This window comes from Schistocerca cancellata, chromosome 3, assembly GCF_023864275.1.
Source record: "Schistocerca cancellata isolate TAMUIC-IGC-003103 chromosome 3, iqSchCanc2.1, whole genome shotgun sequence".
Lineage (NCBI taxonomy): Eukaryota > Metazoa > Arthropoda > Insecta > Orthoptera > Acrididae > Schistocerca > Schistocerca cancellata.
In genome coordinates this window covers 583,562,066-583,577,745 of record NC_064628.1, presented here as the reverse complement: position 1 = coordinate 583,577,745, position 15,680 = coordinate 583,562,066, and the positions used below count along the sequence as shown (strand labels likewise).

Below are 15,680 nucleotides of genomic sequence, written 5' to 3'. Positions count from 1 at the left end.
TTTTGTTAGCAAATAAGAGTTGAGAAAAAATGAGTATTTATGAGTATTTCTTTTCATTTTCAAAGTTTTCAGTTTGTTTCATAGTATATGGCTTTATCTGTGAATCTTTATTGATTTTTACATTCTGAATGTAAGTCTTTCTTTTAGAGGACTTTAATTTGCCACAGCCAATATTGCTACGATGTTAATTTAATGTTGTTAGGTAGTATATGGGATTACATGTACAGTGCAGCTGATTTAACGTCTTAATCTGTTGCAGGAAGAGTGTTAATGATCGTGTAATATGACATCTTTTAAAAAACTGTAAAATAGAATGTTGTGTATATCACTACATAAGTCAATGAGAAATGGACATAATTTTAAAACAAATGGAAACACTTGTTGATAACATTGGAATTGTTTCACTATAATGATTGAATTGTTTCACTCAACATTCCATTTGCTGAGTTTGTGTTCTTCTGAGCCCAGTGCTCATACCTTCACTGTTTTTCAAAATATAGCCACTCTTTTTGGTATCTTAGTGTTGCTAAGGCAGAATACTCAAAATTTTTAGGTGTGTGCATTGATGAGAAATTGAATTGTAAGAAACACATCGATGATCTGTTGAAGTGGTTAGGTTTGGCTACTTATGCTGTTAGGGTTATTGCAAATTTTAGTGATTAACATATCAGTAAATTGGCCTACTATGCATATTTTCATTCACTGCTTTCATGTGGCATCATATTTTGGGGCAATTCATCATTAAGAGAGAAAGTATTCATTGCACAAAAATGTGTAATCAGAATAATGGCTGGAACCCACCCAAGATCACCTTGCAGACATTTATTTAAGGAACTTGGGATATTCACAATACCTTCGCAATACATATATTCAATTACGAAATTCGTCATTAATAACCCATCCCAATTAAAAAATAACAGCGAAGTGCATAGCTACAAAACTAGAAGAAAGGATGATATTTACTATTCTGGATTAAAACTCTCTTTGGCACAGAAAGGGGTGAACTATGCTGCCACAAAAATCTTTGGTCATTTGCCAAATAGTTTAATACTGACAGATAGGCAACCAGCATTTAAAAGCAAATTAAAAGTATTTCTACTCAGTAGATGAATTCTTGGCTATGAAGTAGTAACTGTAAAAAAATTAACTAACTAATTAATTAATAATTTTGTGTAAAGAAAACTTATGTTAACGTGACATGTTCCACATCATTACGAAATGTCGTATTCATGATCTATGAAACGAGGATTAATGTATGTATGTATTAACTTCAGTACCACTATTAGGTACTGTTACAAGTTACCATTAATTTTATTACATTTTTTTGTAGTGCCCTACAAATGTTTTTCTGTAATACTAAACAATTCCGTGTAAGAATATATACATTAATACTGCAAATGCGTAAATAATGGCCTAAAATAGTTTATTTAAAACTACTTACATAAAGCATTTTTTTTTTTTTTACTAGGCAAGGAAGAAATGAACTTCCATTGTCTTAGCTATAAATAATACATAAGTTTTCATACTTACCAGATGTGATATAGATGTAATAAAAGAATACAGAAGAGTGCCCTTGTACATCATCTGTACAGATGTGTCCTAAGCAAAGAAAATTCTCTGATTTGAAATTAACACTATTCTGCTACTCATAGATATCACTCAGAAAAGTGTGCATTTTATGACATGAACAGTGACACGTACAACACACATTCAGAAAGTAAGTGTACTCTGACCGTAGTGGGCTGTGTTTTTTGTTTGTTTTGTTTTTGTTTTTTTTTTTGTTTTTTTGGGGGGAGTTGGTAACACTGAGTGGTAGAGGAAGAGAGGGGGGAGGGGGAAAATCCATCTGACTAGAGCAAGCTTCATGCAAAAAAAATAAAGGAAACTCTTACACGAGGCACTCATAGAGACGCTGGGATTCTGGAAATTGTGTGCAAGGTGTTTCTCAAAACAGTTTATAGAGCGCAAGGAAAATAGTCAGTAGTGCTCAGTTTTTTGGGTGATTTGAGCTGGAAGGTGAGAATTTTCTGAGTTCCATTGTGACTGGAGATGGGATGTGTGTGGCTCATTACATGCCTGAGATAAAAAGACAGGTATCGCAGTGTCACACCATTTCCCCAGCTGCCAAACAATTCAAAACCAAAATTTAAGGCAAAAAAATCATGGGCTCAGTGTTTTGGGACCAAAAAGGCATCACTTTGGTTGAATTTCTGCCTCAAAGGGAAACCATCAATGAACTGTAATATTGTGAGACTCTAAAAATAAACTCAAAAGGAGCATTTAGAACAAAAGGAGGTGAATGCTGATGGGAGCGGTATGCTAGTTGCACAGCAACCCCCATCCTCCTACAGCCTTAGCCATCAAATGCCCTTGGACTCACTTGGTTAGAATGTTTTGAACCATCCCCCCCCCCCCCCCCCCCCCCTCCTTCCCCATATTTCCCTGGTGTGGCACCTTCAGGTTACCAGCTTTTCACCTAGCTGAAGGCACACAAATGGAAATAATTTCAACCGATGAGCAAGTGCAGAAAGAGATCGTGAAATTGGGGAAGGAGCTGGCGGGAGAGTTCTTCAAGGAGGCCGTAAAGAAGCTTTGCACCACAGCTTACAACATGCATTGAACAGGATGGTGATTATGTGGACAAATAGCAACAATTGTATCAACAATAACCCATATTTTTTTTCAAATACAGTTTTTCTAAAAATTACAAATCTCTAGCACTTTTTGAATATTCCATAGCCTGCAGCCTATACAAAATTCCTCAATATGTTGATGTAAGAAACAAAGCTGAGTGATTTGAAAATGGGATGATAAACAAACAGATTGAGAGATGAACCACCTTCTCTGACACTAGTTAAGTACAAGTTCAGGTAACTCCAAAAAATTAGACACTCATAAAGAAAGAACGTTGCTCAGTTCAAAATATCATTTAATTGGATAGATAAAAAAATCTACTCACCAAGCAGCAGCAGAACACAAACACAAGACTATTGTGATTGGCAAGCTTTCGGAGCCAGTGACTCCTTCTGCAGGCAGAAGGGTTGAAAATATGATAGGATGGCAGTTATTGCAGAACTGTATTGGTAAGGGGAAACAGAAATTGGGTGTGGCCATCAGAACAAAAGTTAGAGTGAACTACTTTACTGAGCTTCAATATTTTTGAAAATCAGTTCATATTATACCTTTCCCAGAAATTGCTGTATCTTGACATTATATTTCTGGCAAATTTTTAAGTAGAAATGTAGTCACATTGCAAGGACATTCCTTACATATAAGAAAACATCTGTGTCGTGGTTTTTTAAATCACAAAACTACTATAATGAAGAGGGATATGTATTTTTCATTATTGGCAAGGGAGAATTAAGTCAGAATTTTGCAGGAGGAAGTAATATTTCAATGTTGATCAGAGCGAACAGACTTTCATTGTTGTGACAGTGTGTTTGTGACAGGAGAAGCAACAGTTTATCATTGGCAGAAGAGCAATCAGCCACTTACAGTTGACTTTCTATTTTTCTGTTCTCACTTAAAAATCCTGATTTGCCATATTTCCTCCAAGTTATTTCTCTTTGTTGTATAAGTGGGAACATTTATTTCCAAATGATATTGGCTGTCTGTAGAGGTCGGTGTGGCTGACTGCTCTGCGAATGAAAGCCTGTGATGATGCTGATACCTGCAGTTGTATTTGAAGGTATCTTTAATAATAATTTCTTTGTGATTCAAGATTGAAGGACAGTCTCATACTTGACTTGCATACAACAGAAAGTAATAATTACTGTTTATGTCACTATTATTACGTAACGGATGCCACTATGTTGGTTTCAGTGTGCAGTGATGTGCAGAGTATAGATGCTTTGTTGCCCCCCCTGCAAGAGCTAAAGGGGGCAACAAGCCCTCCTTCATGGTTTTCCACATAACTACGCACACCCTATATTTCCTTTGTACCAGCAGCTGTCTTGCTTCTGAGTGTTTACTGTTTCATTTGCTGTAAAAGATGCCACTTACACAATTTTTGTGTGAACTGCCTCAAATTTAGCTGAAGATTCTTCTTGGATACTCCCATCAGCTGGAATCCGCTTAATGTTCTGGCTTCTGTTTGTATATCACATACATCATAAATCATGTTCTACAATATTAGGGAAAGGATGCATCGCTACTATTAGGGAAATGACAGATCACCTTAAAGATGACACACTGAATTGCAGGCAAGCACAACGAAAAGACTATCACACATTTATCTTTCCACCTAAGCCTTCTTCAGAAAAGAAAACACACACTTTCACACAAATTAACTCACTTCATGCACACATGGTAGCCATCTCTGGCAGCTCAGACCTCAATGCATCCTGTAACCTCCCATCCTACATTCAAGACACTGCTCACTTCCTTCACAACCTTTCCACAGTTTATGTTCTGTTACCACCAGACTTCTTCTTGTCCGCTTGTACGCCAATAGTCCCCATGCTCCTGGCTTTGTGGCCATGGAACAGTATCTTTGCCAATGTCGTCCTGATACCAAACCCACCGCCTCTTTCCTTTCGTTGGAAGTCCCCTGCAGAGGTGCTGAGCCTTGCTGCCTCTATAGCTATCTATGATAGTGAAGGTGTTCATGGTGCAGGTTTTATGCACAAATTGACCTCTTGATAATGGGATTCATGCTGGGAGGCCAAATCATTCACTCGAATTGTCCAGAATGTTCTTCAAACCATTCAGGAACAATTGTGGCCCTATGACATGTTGGATAAGAATTCCATCATTGTTTAGGAACATGAAATCTAAGAATGGCTGCAAATGTCTGCAAGGAGCCGAACATAACCAGGACCCAGTCCATTCTATGTAAACATAGCCCACACCATGATGGAGCCACCACCAGCTCAGTGTCTTCTTGACAACTTGAATCCATGGCAAAGTGGCATCTTCACCAAACTCAATACCTACCATCAGCTCTTACCAACTAAAATCAGGATTCATCTGACCAGGACATGGTTTTCCCGTCATCTGGGGTCCAACTGATATGGTGAGAAGGCCAAAAGAGGCACTGCAGGCAATGTCATGCTGTTAGCAGAGGCACTTGCATCAGTCATTGGCTGCCATAGTCCATTATTGTCAAATGTAGCCGCACTGCCCTAACAGATACGTTCATCATATTTCCGACATTGATTTCTGCGGTTATTTCACGTAGTGTCGCTTGTCTGTTAGCACTGAATTCCCTAACCATTTTTGAAATGGAATGTCCCATGCATCTGGCTCAAAGTATCATTCGACGTTCATTGTCTGTTAATTCCTGTCATGTGGCCATAATCATGTCGGAAACCTTTTCACATGAATCACCTGAGTACAATCACCCATATGTGCAACCAAAAATTTGGAGCGTTCTCCCCTGTTCGCTGACTCCTGTTCATGTGCCGTGTCAGTTGTTGGTAGGACTCTTTGTTGTACAGAGCTGAATGTAAGGTGTTTTCTCGAAATTTAGAGCACATCGATTTTCAGAGAACCACTTAATAATTAGTTGAAAAACATCATTGACCATCTCATCAGCCACTTTCTCATTAATGGGTTTTATTATAACGCTAATATCATCTACGAAAATGACAAATTTTACGTGATGAATGTTAAGTGGAATGTCATTCAAATATATCAGTCATCCCTCCTACGAGTTGTCAGGCACATTTTCTCTGATGATTCAGCTGATATTTGCAGTGTCATATTTGCAATGTGTAGCTGGAGGCAGACCAGACAAATACTGCTCATCACATCTTTCATGCCATGCCCATTGTCAAAAAGCATATGTTCATTCCCCATTAGAAACAAGAATGATTTTTAAAGTAGGGTTTTGTGTGTCCCTCTGATAGAGCGATCCCAAATTAGTTTAGTGCAGTATTTGTTTTATCGATATTTATAAAGTGGGATAGTAAAACATGAAGATAACCAGTACTCCACAATGACTAAGCTGTGCTTCTGCTTGGCGGTAGCAATCATCTTGGACCAGGAAAGTGCTGTTACTATTGTACTGCTGGTTATTCTTCTTGTTTTATGGTCCCTGTTAATACATATCGATAACACAAGTACAGAGTTAGACTTTTTTGAGACTTGTGTATGAAATGTGTATGTTACGTTCTGCTTTAAAGTAATTTTGTTTGTAAAGTGAAACAAATCAATGCTTTCCATTGACAGTGGGCTTTGGATGAAAGATGCGCTGAGTATATTTGTTTGGGGTGACTGAAATACACATTGAAAAAACAAAATTCTAAATGTCTGTGTCAGCACTAGAGGAAATCTTCCTCATTCATTTTGTAATCTTGTTTCTTCAGCACCTTCTCTGTGTCTTCTTGCCGAGTGTGTTCGTCTTTTAAGTTTGCTGTCAATCTGTTCAATCTCTTCCACTGTGAAGCTAGACATGTCACTTGAGCTTCGTATGTTTCATTTCGTCACTATAATTCTTTTTTCCTTCTGTTCAGTTCACCACTGGCAAAATCAGCATCCTATTAAATGTTAATTTTACTTAACACACACAAATTCCACTTAACACACTGTTCTCTACGTTAAGCAAGTGACATTAGTTTATTCTATCACATATTAACAATATTATGAAAAGGATAGTTGCTACTCACCCTATAGTGGAGATGCTAAGTCACAGATAGGCACATCAATGCAACTCACACACACATGACCACAGTCTCTGGCAGCTGAAGCCAGATTACGAGCAGCAGCACATGATGGGAGAAGCAGCTGGGTAGGAGTAAGGAGAAGGTTGGGATGGGGAGGGAGAAGGATAGCAGGGTAGAGGTGGGGGATGATAAAGTGCTGCTAATGGGAGCGTGCAGGGAAGCGGTGAAGGGAGTGTAGGGCACCTAGGTGCAATTGGGAGGTTAGGTGGAGGGCAAGAGGGAAAGAAGTGGGGGTAGCAGAAAAGGAGAGAAGTAATAAGACTGGATGCATTGGTGGAATAGAGGGCTGTGTAGTGCTGGAATGGGAACATGGAAGGGTCCTGGCCACAGTTTGTTGGTGGCAATTCATGTGGACAGACAGCTTGTTGGTTGTCATGCCCATGTAGAAAGCAGAGCAGTGGTTGCAGCTTAGCTTGTAGATCACATGACTGGTTTCACAGGTAGCCCTGCCTTTGATGGGATAGATGGTGGTTATGAGTGGACTGGAGTAGGTGGTGGTGGTGGTGGGAGGATGTATGAGATAGGTCTATTATAAGATTATGAGCCATGAGGCAAGGGGTTGGAAGGGATGGATGAGAATATTGTATAGATTTGGTGGGCGGCGGAATACCACTGTGGGAGGGATGGGAAGGAGAGTGGGTAGGACATTTTTCATTTCAGTGCACGACAAAGAGATAGTCGAAACTCTGGCAGAGTGTCAAAACTCTGGGTGGTACTGAGTCACAAGGGATATACTCTTCTGTGGCCAGACTGTCTGACTTTGGAGGTGGTGGGTGACTGGAAAGATAAGGCATGGGAGATCTATTTTTGTGCAAGTTTGGGAGTGTAATTACGGTCGGCAGAGTCCTCACTGAGACCCTCAGTATATTTTTAGTTTGTACCTACTAATTTCATGTCATCCTGTCACATCTGTCATTCCCCTTCTTCACACTTATCCATCCACAGATCTGCAGCCTACATTAAGCGTTCTTTTTATTTATATTTTTTCTTTGATCTCTTTGTGACTTCACGCAAATTTTAGTTGGTGTTTCACTTTTCACTGTCTGTGTGCTCCCTCAGATTTCATCTTGTTTCCCCATATTTCATCTGTTTCACACTTTTCATGGTTTTTCCCTTGTATTTTTGTGTATTTTTGCAAATTTTTGAGATGTGATTCTGTTACTTAAGTATTTTTTAGCATTTTTTCCACCACCATGGATCCTTGCTCCTGCCATATTTGTCAACACAGAAAAGTTTCCTTATCCCTTGCCATAAGCCAGTCCCACATAGTGTTTCTGTGTTGCTGCTTGGCTCATGGTATCTGCCCATATGGCTTGGCATCAAATGACCAATCTCTGGCTGCCACTCTTCCTTCCACAATGACCTCCATCTGTTCAGATTCTGCCAATCCATAACCCTCACCAACATAGTTCTGCAAAACCATATCAGTCAAGCCCACACCTCCTTGCAATACCTTCTCTCCATCTGTGAACTTCTCCTGCTATGCAATCCCAAATTCCTGAATCCCACAACACACAGTGAAACTCTTGCCCTCTAGGAACTAGAGCAACATGCACAATGCCACCTCAAAAAATTCTCCACCCTGCTCACTTCCTTCTTCCACCTTGGGCTACCACTGTCTACCACATCTACAATAACCTCAAAATCTCCTCCACGCCCCTCATAGCTGACAAACCCTATCTCACAAACCTACTAAATTTATCCCACTCTCCAAAACTCACTCCCACCATCACACAGAATCCAGAACCCAGAGAGACCTGAAACACAGTCATGAACCTTTCCTCCAAAAACCTTGGCCCCACAGAAATATCAGCCCTCTCCAAAAGCCTCACCTTTTGCCTCACTCTCAGATTCAATCATGTAGGACTTGTTAAAGATCTTTCCTTCTCCCAGTCCCTCCAGTGGAAAAAACTTTTTTGCCACTGCCCCCAAATCACCCACTGTTAACTTTACAGAATTTCTTAACCTCGAACCTTGCTTCACGTCATGCAAATTAATCTTACATCTGCAGTAAGAACAACTATCCACCACTTAAAAATTGATCCCGACTTTATGATCTTACCTGCTGACAAAGGCTCCACTGCTGTTGTTTTGAACCTCAAGGATTACCTCGCAGAAGGACTTCACTAGCCATCAGATACATCCAACTACAAACCCTGCCACAATGACCTCGATCCAGGAATCCAGTAGGATCTCCAGTCTCTCCTCAGATCCTTAGGCCCATCCCAGAACCTCTTCCTGGAGTCCATCTCTCTCCTCACCACCACCTCTCCTTCTGCTGCTACCTTCTACATGCTTCCTGAAGTCCATAAACCCAACCACCCATTGTGGCCGGTTACTGTGCCTCCACTGAGAGAATCGCTGCTCTCATAGACCAACACCTACAGCCTATTACCTGCAATCTACCCTCGTGTATAAAAGATACCAACCATTTCCTCCACTGACTCACGACAGTTCCTTCAACACACAGTGCCTGCTCATCACTATTGATGCCACCTCCCTTTACACTAACATGCCTAATGCCCATTACCTTACTGCTATTGAACACTACCTTTCCCAATGCCTGACAGATTCCAAACCAACAACTTCCTTCCTAGTCACCTTGACCAACTAATCCTCACCCACAATAACTTCCCTTTGAAGGCATTACCTACAAACAAATTCAGAGTACGTCTACAGGCACCAGCATGGCACCATCCTATACTAACCTGTTCATGGACCTTCTAGAGGAATCCTTCCTAAACACCCAGAATCCTAAGCCCTTCTCCTGGTTCAGATTCATTGATGATGTCTTTGTGATTTGGATCGAGGGTGAGGACACCCTGTCCACATTCCTCCAGAATCTCAGCACCTTCCCCCATTCACTTCACGTGGTCCTACTCAACACAAAAAGCCACCTTTCTTAATGTTGACCTCCACCTCAAAGATGGCTGCATCAGTACCTCTGTCCATATCAAACCTACCAAACACCAGCAGTACCTCCACGTTGACAGCTGCCACCCATCCCATGCCAAGAAGTCCCTTCCATACAACCTAGCCACCCATGGCTGTCACATCTGCAGTGACAAGTGGTCCCTCTCAAAATATACCAAAGGCCTCTCTGAGGACTTTGCAGACCGTAATTGCCCTCCCGACCTTTTGTAAAAACAGATCTCCCATGCCTTATCTTTCCAATCACACACAACTCCCTGCAAAGTCCCGCTGTCCATCCACAGAGGATTGTATCCCTCATGCCTCAGTACCACCCAGGATTGGAGCACCTGAATTACATTCTCCACCAGGGTTTTGACTACCTTTGGTTGTGCCCTGAAATGAGAAATGTCCTACCTACTATCCTTCCCACTCCTTCCCCAGTGATAGTCCACTGCCTGCCGAACATACACAATATCCTCGTCCATCTCTACACAACCCCTGCTCCCAACCCCTTGCCTCATGGCTTATATCCCTGCAATGGACCTAGATGTAAGACCTGTCCCATACATCCTCCCACCACCATCTTCTCCAATCCAGTCACAAACATCACCTATTTCATCAAAGACAGGGCTACCTGTGAAACAATTCATTTGATATATAAGCTAAGCTGCATCCACTGTTCTGCATTCTATATGGGTGTGACAACCAACAAGCTGTCTGTCCACATTGACGGCAACCAAAAAACTGTGACCAAGAAACAATTGGACCATCCTGTTGCTGAGCAAACTTCCCAACATGGCTTTCTTCATTTCAGTGACTGCTTCACAGCTTGTGTCATCTGACTCTCTCCCACCAACACCAGTTTTTTTGAACTGTGCAAGTGGGAACTCTCCCTACAAGTTGTTTTACATTTCTGTAACCCTCATGGCTTCAACCTTCATTGGTCATTGTATCTAGCCCCTTCCCTGTTCCTACTCCAGCACTACACAGCCCTCTATTCCACCAATGCACCCAGTGTTATTACTTCTCTCCCTTTCCTCTATCGCCCCAGCTTCTCTCCCTGCCCTCTGTCTGACCTCCTGACTGCACCTGGCTGTCCTACACTCGCTTCACCTCTTCCCTGCACGCTCCCTCTATCTGTGCTTCACAGTTCCCCACCTCTACCCTGCTGTCTTCCCCCTCCCCACCCCAGCCTCCTCCTTACCCCACCTGATTACCTCTCCCACCATTTGCTGCTGCTTGAAGTCTGGCTTCAGCTGCTAAAGACAGTGGTCATCTGTGTGTGAGTTGCACTTTGTGTGTGTGTGTGTGTGTGTGTGTGTGTGTGTGTGTGTGTGTTGTCTACTTTCAACAAAGGCGTTGTTGGCCAAAAGCTCATTTTGTGACAGTCTTCTTGTTGTGCCTATCTGCGACTCAGCATCTCTGCTATATGGTGAGTAGCACCTATCCTTTTCATTATCTCGTTACATTCCACCCTGGATTTTCCATTATTTTGTTGCTTCCGTGTTACTTTGATCCACTGTACTTCATTTCTGAAATTACGCTGATCCATGCATCTTGCCATATAGTCTGATGAGGTGTAAACTATTAACAGGATAAGGGCACATTCGAGAACATTCTCAAACATTCTGGAATAGAACTGTTACGTCAAGTCCCATACATAGTCCATTGGTGCACTGCCCTCTTTTGTCACCCAAATTTTCTAACCCACCTCTTGCGGCTCCAGACGAAAACTTGCTTTGTGGATAAGGGCTCTGGGGCTGCCATACAGTTTAACTCTCATTGGGCTGCAAGGGTGGGTTGTGTAGTTATAGTGGCATGCATGCACAAGCAGTGCTCACTTTGAAACTTCAAGGCAGTTTAAAACTGTGTGCAAGACTGAGTCTCAAACTGGGAGCATTTGCCTTTCGCCGACTGAGCATTACTTACGACCTCCCCCCATAGCTTTACTTCTGCCATTTGCCTGGTAAAGGTGAAGGTCCTGAGTTTCAGTCTGTCTGACACACAGTACATGTATTCAGTTGAAAAAGACGTACCACGTCTTCTACAAACGGCTTTAACACTTGTCGTATAGATTTTGTACAGTTCGCAGAACAGGTTCGAATAACCCACCATGAACGTCAATGCACTTTTGAGCTCTAGGGATAACATGTTGTGCTGCTTGTTCAAATGCCTGTGATTGGTTCCTAATCAATCCAGCAACATTCATGATGCGACAAAGCAGTTCATCTCATGTATTTGCCTTCACTTCGTGCGCCTCTTATTTCATCCATCTCCATAAACAGAAATCTAAAGGTGTAAGGTCAGGTGATCTTGGAGGCCAGTTACTATACTACACAGCTAATCAATCCATCACCAGTACGCTACACAATGCGGCTTACACGGCACAACTGCGTGAACAATTTGTGATTGTACTATGTATGTCACACACCATAATACGTTGTAGGTTGCATAGCGTAAACATGGCATGTACCTGTGCATTCTTTGCAAGAAAATCATGTTACGGTCCAGTTGCATTGCGTATACGTTCATGTTGTGCACATCAATTTTGCAGAATTAAAGTTCCTTTCAATACCCATACATCCCTAATGAAGCATTGCCGACCTATGTTCATATAACATTTTTCGTTCAGAATTGCTTATACTATCACTGTTTAAAATAGTGACCTTTCCTCCCCAAACGCCCTGTATATATCAGTGTGTGTGTGTGTGTGTGTGTGTGTGTGTGTGGGGGGGGGGGGGGGGTGAAATTGAAAAGTGTCTGTAATTTTAGGGGACTCACATATTTATTAAATACACATAGTTTCATCCTTTGCATTAAGTTTTAAAATATAACACATTTTCTTCCAGGCAAAACAAAGATTCTTGACAAATTACGACGTACAAATGTGCAAGATGGAGAAGCTGGAGGAATTACTCAGCAAATAGGTGCAACAAATGTCCCTATTGATGCAATTAAGGAACAGACCAAACATGTTAAAGGGGTATGTTTGATGTATATTGCAAATATTCTTGAAATTTATCACATCTGCCCGTATTTGTCCATGTGTATAATGGAACTAAAAATTTCAGTTCTCTGAGACGGAATTGAAGATACCAGGTCTGCTCATCATTGATACACCAGGACACGAGTCTTTCAGCAATTTACGAAGTCGTGGTTCCTCACTGTGTGATATAGCAATTCTAGTTGTTGATATCATGCATGGGCTTGAACCACAGACAATTGAATCAATCAATTTGCTGAAAAACAAGAAGACACCGTTCATAGTAGCACTAAACAAAATTGACAGGTTAGTGATAATGTTAACTGGGTGAACTTTTTTATAAGATTCTAGACTTATTATAAAAAAAAAAATTATGTTGCATTTGGTGTTCAAGTGGAATTCAATAGAAAGCTGTCCCAGTTAGCAAAAAACGATTCTGTGGTACATTTGATATAGACAAGTTTTATATAGAAACACTTTAAATTAATAGGAAGTGAATGTGGATTTTATTATTAGTGTTATTGCTTGTGTGTGTTGACATATGTTCCCATCATATTTCTACTTCAGAATGCTCTATAATACTCTGTATTTCTGTATACTCTGACCCACTGCATTGTCCATCTGAGTAGGGCTCTTCCACCTCTCTCTCTTTATTTGCTCCCTTTCAGCATTTTCCATCTGCTTTTCTCATCAGCTTTTTCACTCAAAGTATCATAACCACAGAGTCAACATAAGTTATGGCAGGTTCCTTCGTGAGCGTCAGTTCATTGCATTTGATTTGTCACTGATTTCTTTTCATTGCATGTTCAGAAGATTTTTGCTCACTCAGAAAACCTTTGCTGTTGAAAGTGATTCATTGTACTGTCACAGTTGACCTTGATCTGTAATAAATGTACCTTAACGCACCTTTGTAAAATACATTCCATAACTGCCCAGAAGTGATTGAAACTAAAGTACTTGTAGTAAAATATTTCAGCAACATGTTCTTAAACGTTTGCCCCTGCTGCTTTCAAAACTTGGGCTGACATTCATTCATTGTTCAAAATAGCCCTTGTACCCTGGTGACCTCGGGTTTCCTAGGCTGGGGACTGGCCACTGCCACCAGACCTCTTCTGCTGTAAACTTTGGACATACTTCAGGAACCATCGTTAGGTGCAGTGGTGGAATGTTGTTTGTTTTGGAGAGTGGGGGCTTTTGCTTCATCACCTGGATCATGAGGAAGGTACACACCTATATAAGGGGGGGGGGGGGGGGGCAGTGTTAGATGAGGTGAATGGCTGTTGAGGTAAAACAGTCTCTAGTGGGCAACCTCTTGGGCACCTGCTGCCTCCCAGTTGTACAATACTTGCTGTTGCACCCAGAGCTCTGCATGGTCAGCTAGTTTGTTTCCCTTGCAGCTCATGGGATCTTTATGGGGCAACCTAAATTCCTGTCTACTCCTGACGGGGCAGGTGTACACTGGTCGTACTGTACACCCATTCATCAAAGAGAGCTCTGTTGGTCATTTTGTCTGAGAAGAAGGCATTGGATGGTATTGCTGAGTCCTTCAAAAGTGTTAAACAGCTTCATAATAGAACACTTGTAATCGAAAGAGTCATGTCAAATCAAGTATCTAAGCTTCTGGGATGTAGGGCCTTAGGTGATTATTCTGTTGTGGCTGAGTTGCACAACACACTTAAGGTCTATATAGGTGTTGTCATGTGCTCTGATTGGATCAGTGAGCCCTCTCCCTCTCTGATAGTTATTTTACTGTTGAGGATATCAATATCCACATGGAGGAACCAGAGAGCCAGGCACCATCTAACAACCCCCCTCCTCGCTTCCCCCTCTGACCTTTTAAATCGCTGCTGCCAAGGAGAAGGACAAGTACAACTATGACTAATCAGTGGCTACCACAGGGACATCTGTATTGCAGTGAAACTTAAATGCATACTGATTGCATTTGGAAGAACTACAGGGGAAACCATTCTGCAAGAAACTCATTTTGAAGTCACACACACACCTGCACAAAGGGCTACCACCCCTGCAGGAAGGATGATACGGTCATATAAACAGTATCAGTGGATGTTATCAGGCCAGTTAAAATCTCAATGTGTTTTTCGTATCTTCAACATTATAATCTGTTGGATGCAGATGCACTGACAGAATTCTTCCAGGCACACCCCTGTCCATTCATCTTCATCTTCATAGGTCTCCAGTGCACACAGTGTGCTGTTGGGCTGGTCTACCACTTACTCCAGGGGTCAAAAAGTGCCTCGTCCATTCAGAGAATATCAACCTTCTGAATGCTGGTCAGGTGACACATTTTTCCACAACTACAGTCTCATCTTCAGCCATTGACCTTTGTTTTTGCTCCCAAGCTATTGCAGACTCAGTTCAGTGGATAGTGGCCATAGATTTGCATTCCAGTAATCACTTTTTGGTGTGGGTTCATCTACTGACTCGGATAGTGGTGAGCAGGAGACCTTGAAGATGGAAATTGGTTGTGATACAATCAGCATGCCACCTTCGAACAACAGGTTTGTGCCCAGGAGATGGTGGACCATACCACCTGTGAGATCTAACAAGTTGCCACACATTCCGTTCCCCAGTCTATTAACCAACTCAGATGACATCCCTTGGTGGAGTGATGAATATTGCTCGATAAATGGAGCCAGGCACAAAGCTTTTTTGGAAATTCAAGCACCATACAGCTACAGAATACCTTTGTGCCTTGAGATCTGCGAGAGCATAAGCAAGATGAGTGATAAAAGAACAGAAGATGAACACCTGGAAGAAATTCACTAGTTCCATTAATTGATCCACTTTCCCCATACAAGTTCGGTACTCAATAAGGTGGATTTCAGGCAAAGTCGGTAAATCTTCTCTTACAAGCTTGTTGAGAAATGCAGTCTTGGTGGACATGCCTAAAGACAAATCTTAGGTTTTAGCTGAACATTTTTTTACTGTCATTGTGTCATTCAGACAGCCCCTACATACCAGGTGTTCTACAGGACTGTTGAGATAAGAACGCTCCGCCAGCACCCTATGACTTGAAAGGAGACAATATTAATTCCATCGTGAAAATGAGGCAAGGATTGTACCTCCCCTATAAGTTACTGGAGCTTAGTACTTACCAG

General features: G+C 41.5%; 1 protein-coding gene across 3 annotated transcripts in view; it reads left to right on the top strand.

Annotated features, from left to right (window-relative positions):
- Positions 1-15,680, top strand: part of LOC126175441 (eukaryotic translation initiation factor 5B) — a 392,901-nt gene that overhangs the window by 134,783 nt on the left and 242,438 nt on the right. For all 3 annotated transcript variants that reach the window (XM_049922245.1, XM_049922244.1, XM_049922243.1), the window contains exons 10-11: positions 12,428-12,561; positions 12,650-12,867. In XM_049922245.1, coding sequence (XP_049778202.1) covers positions 12,428-12,561; positions 12,650-12,867 — 352 coding nt within the window. The remainder of the gene's footprint in view (positions 1-12,427; positions 12,562-12,649; positions 12,868-15,680) is intronic.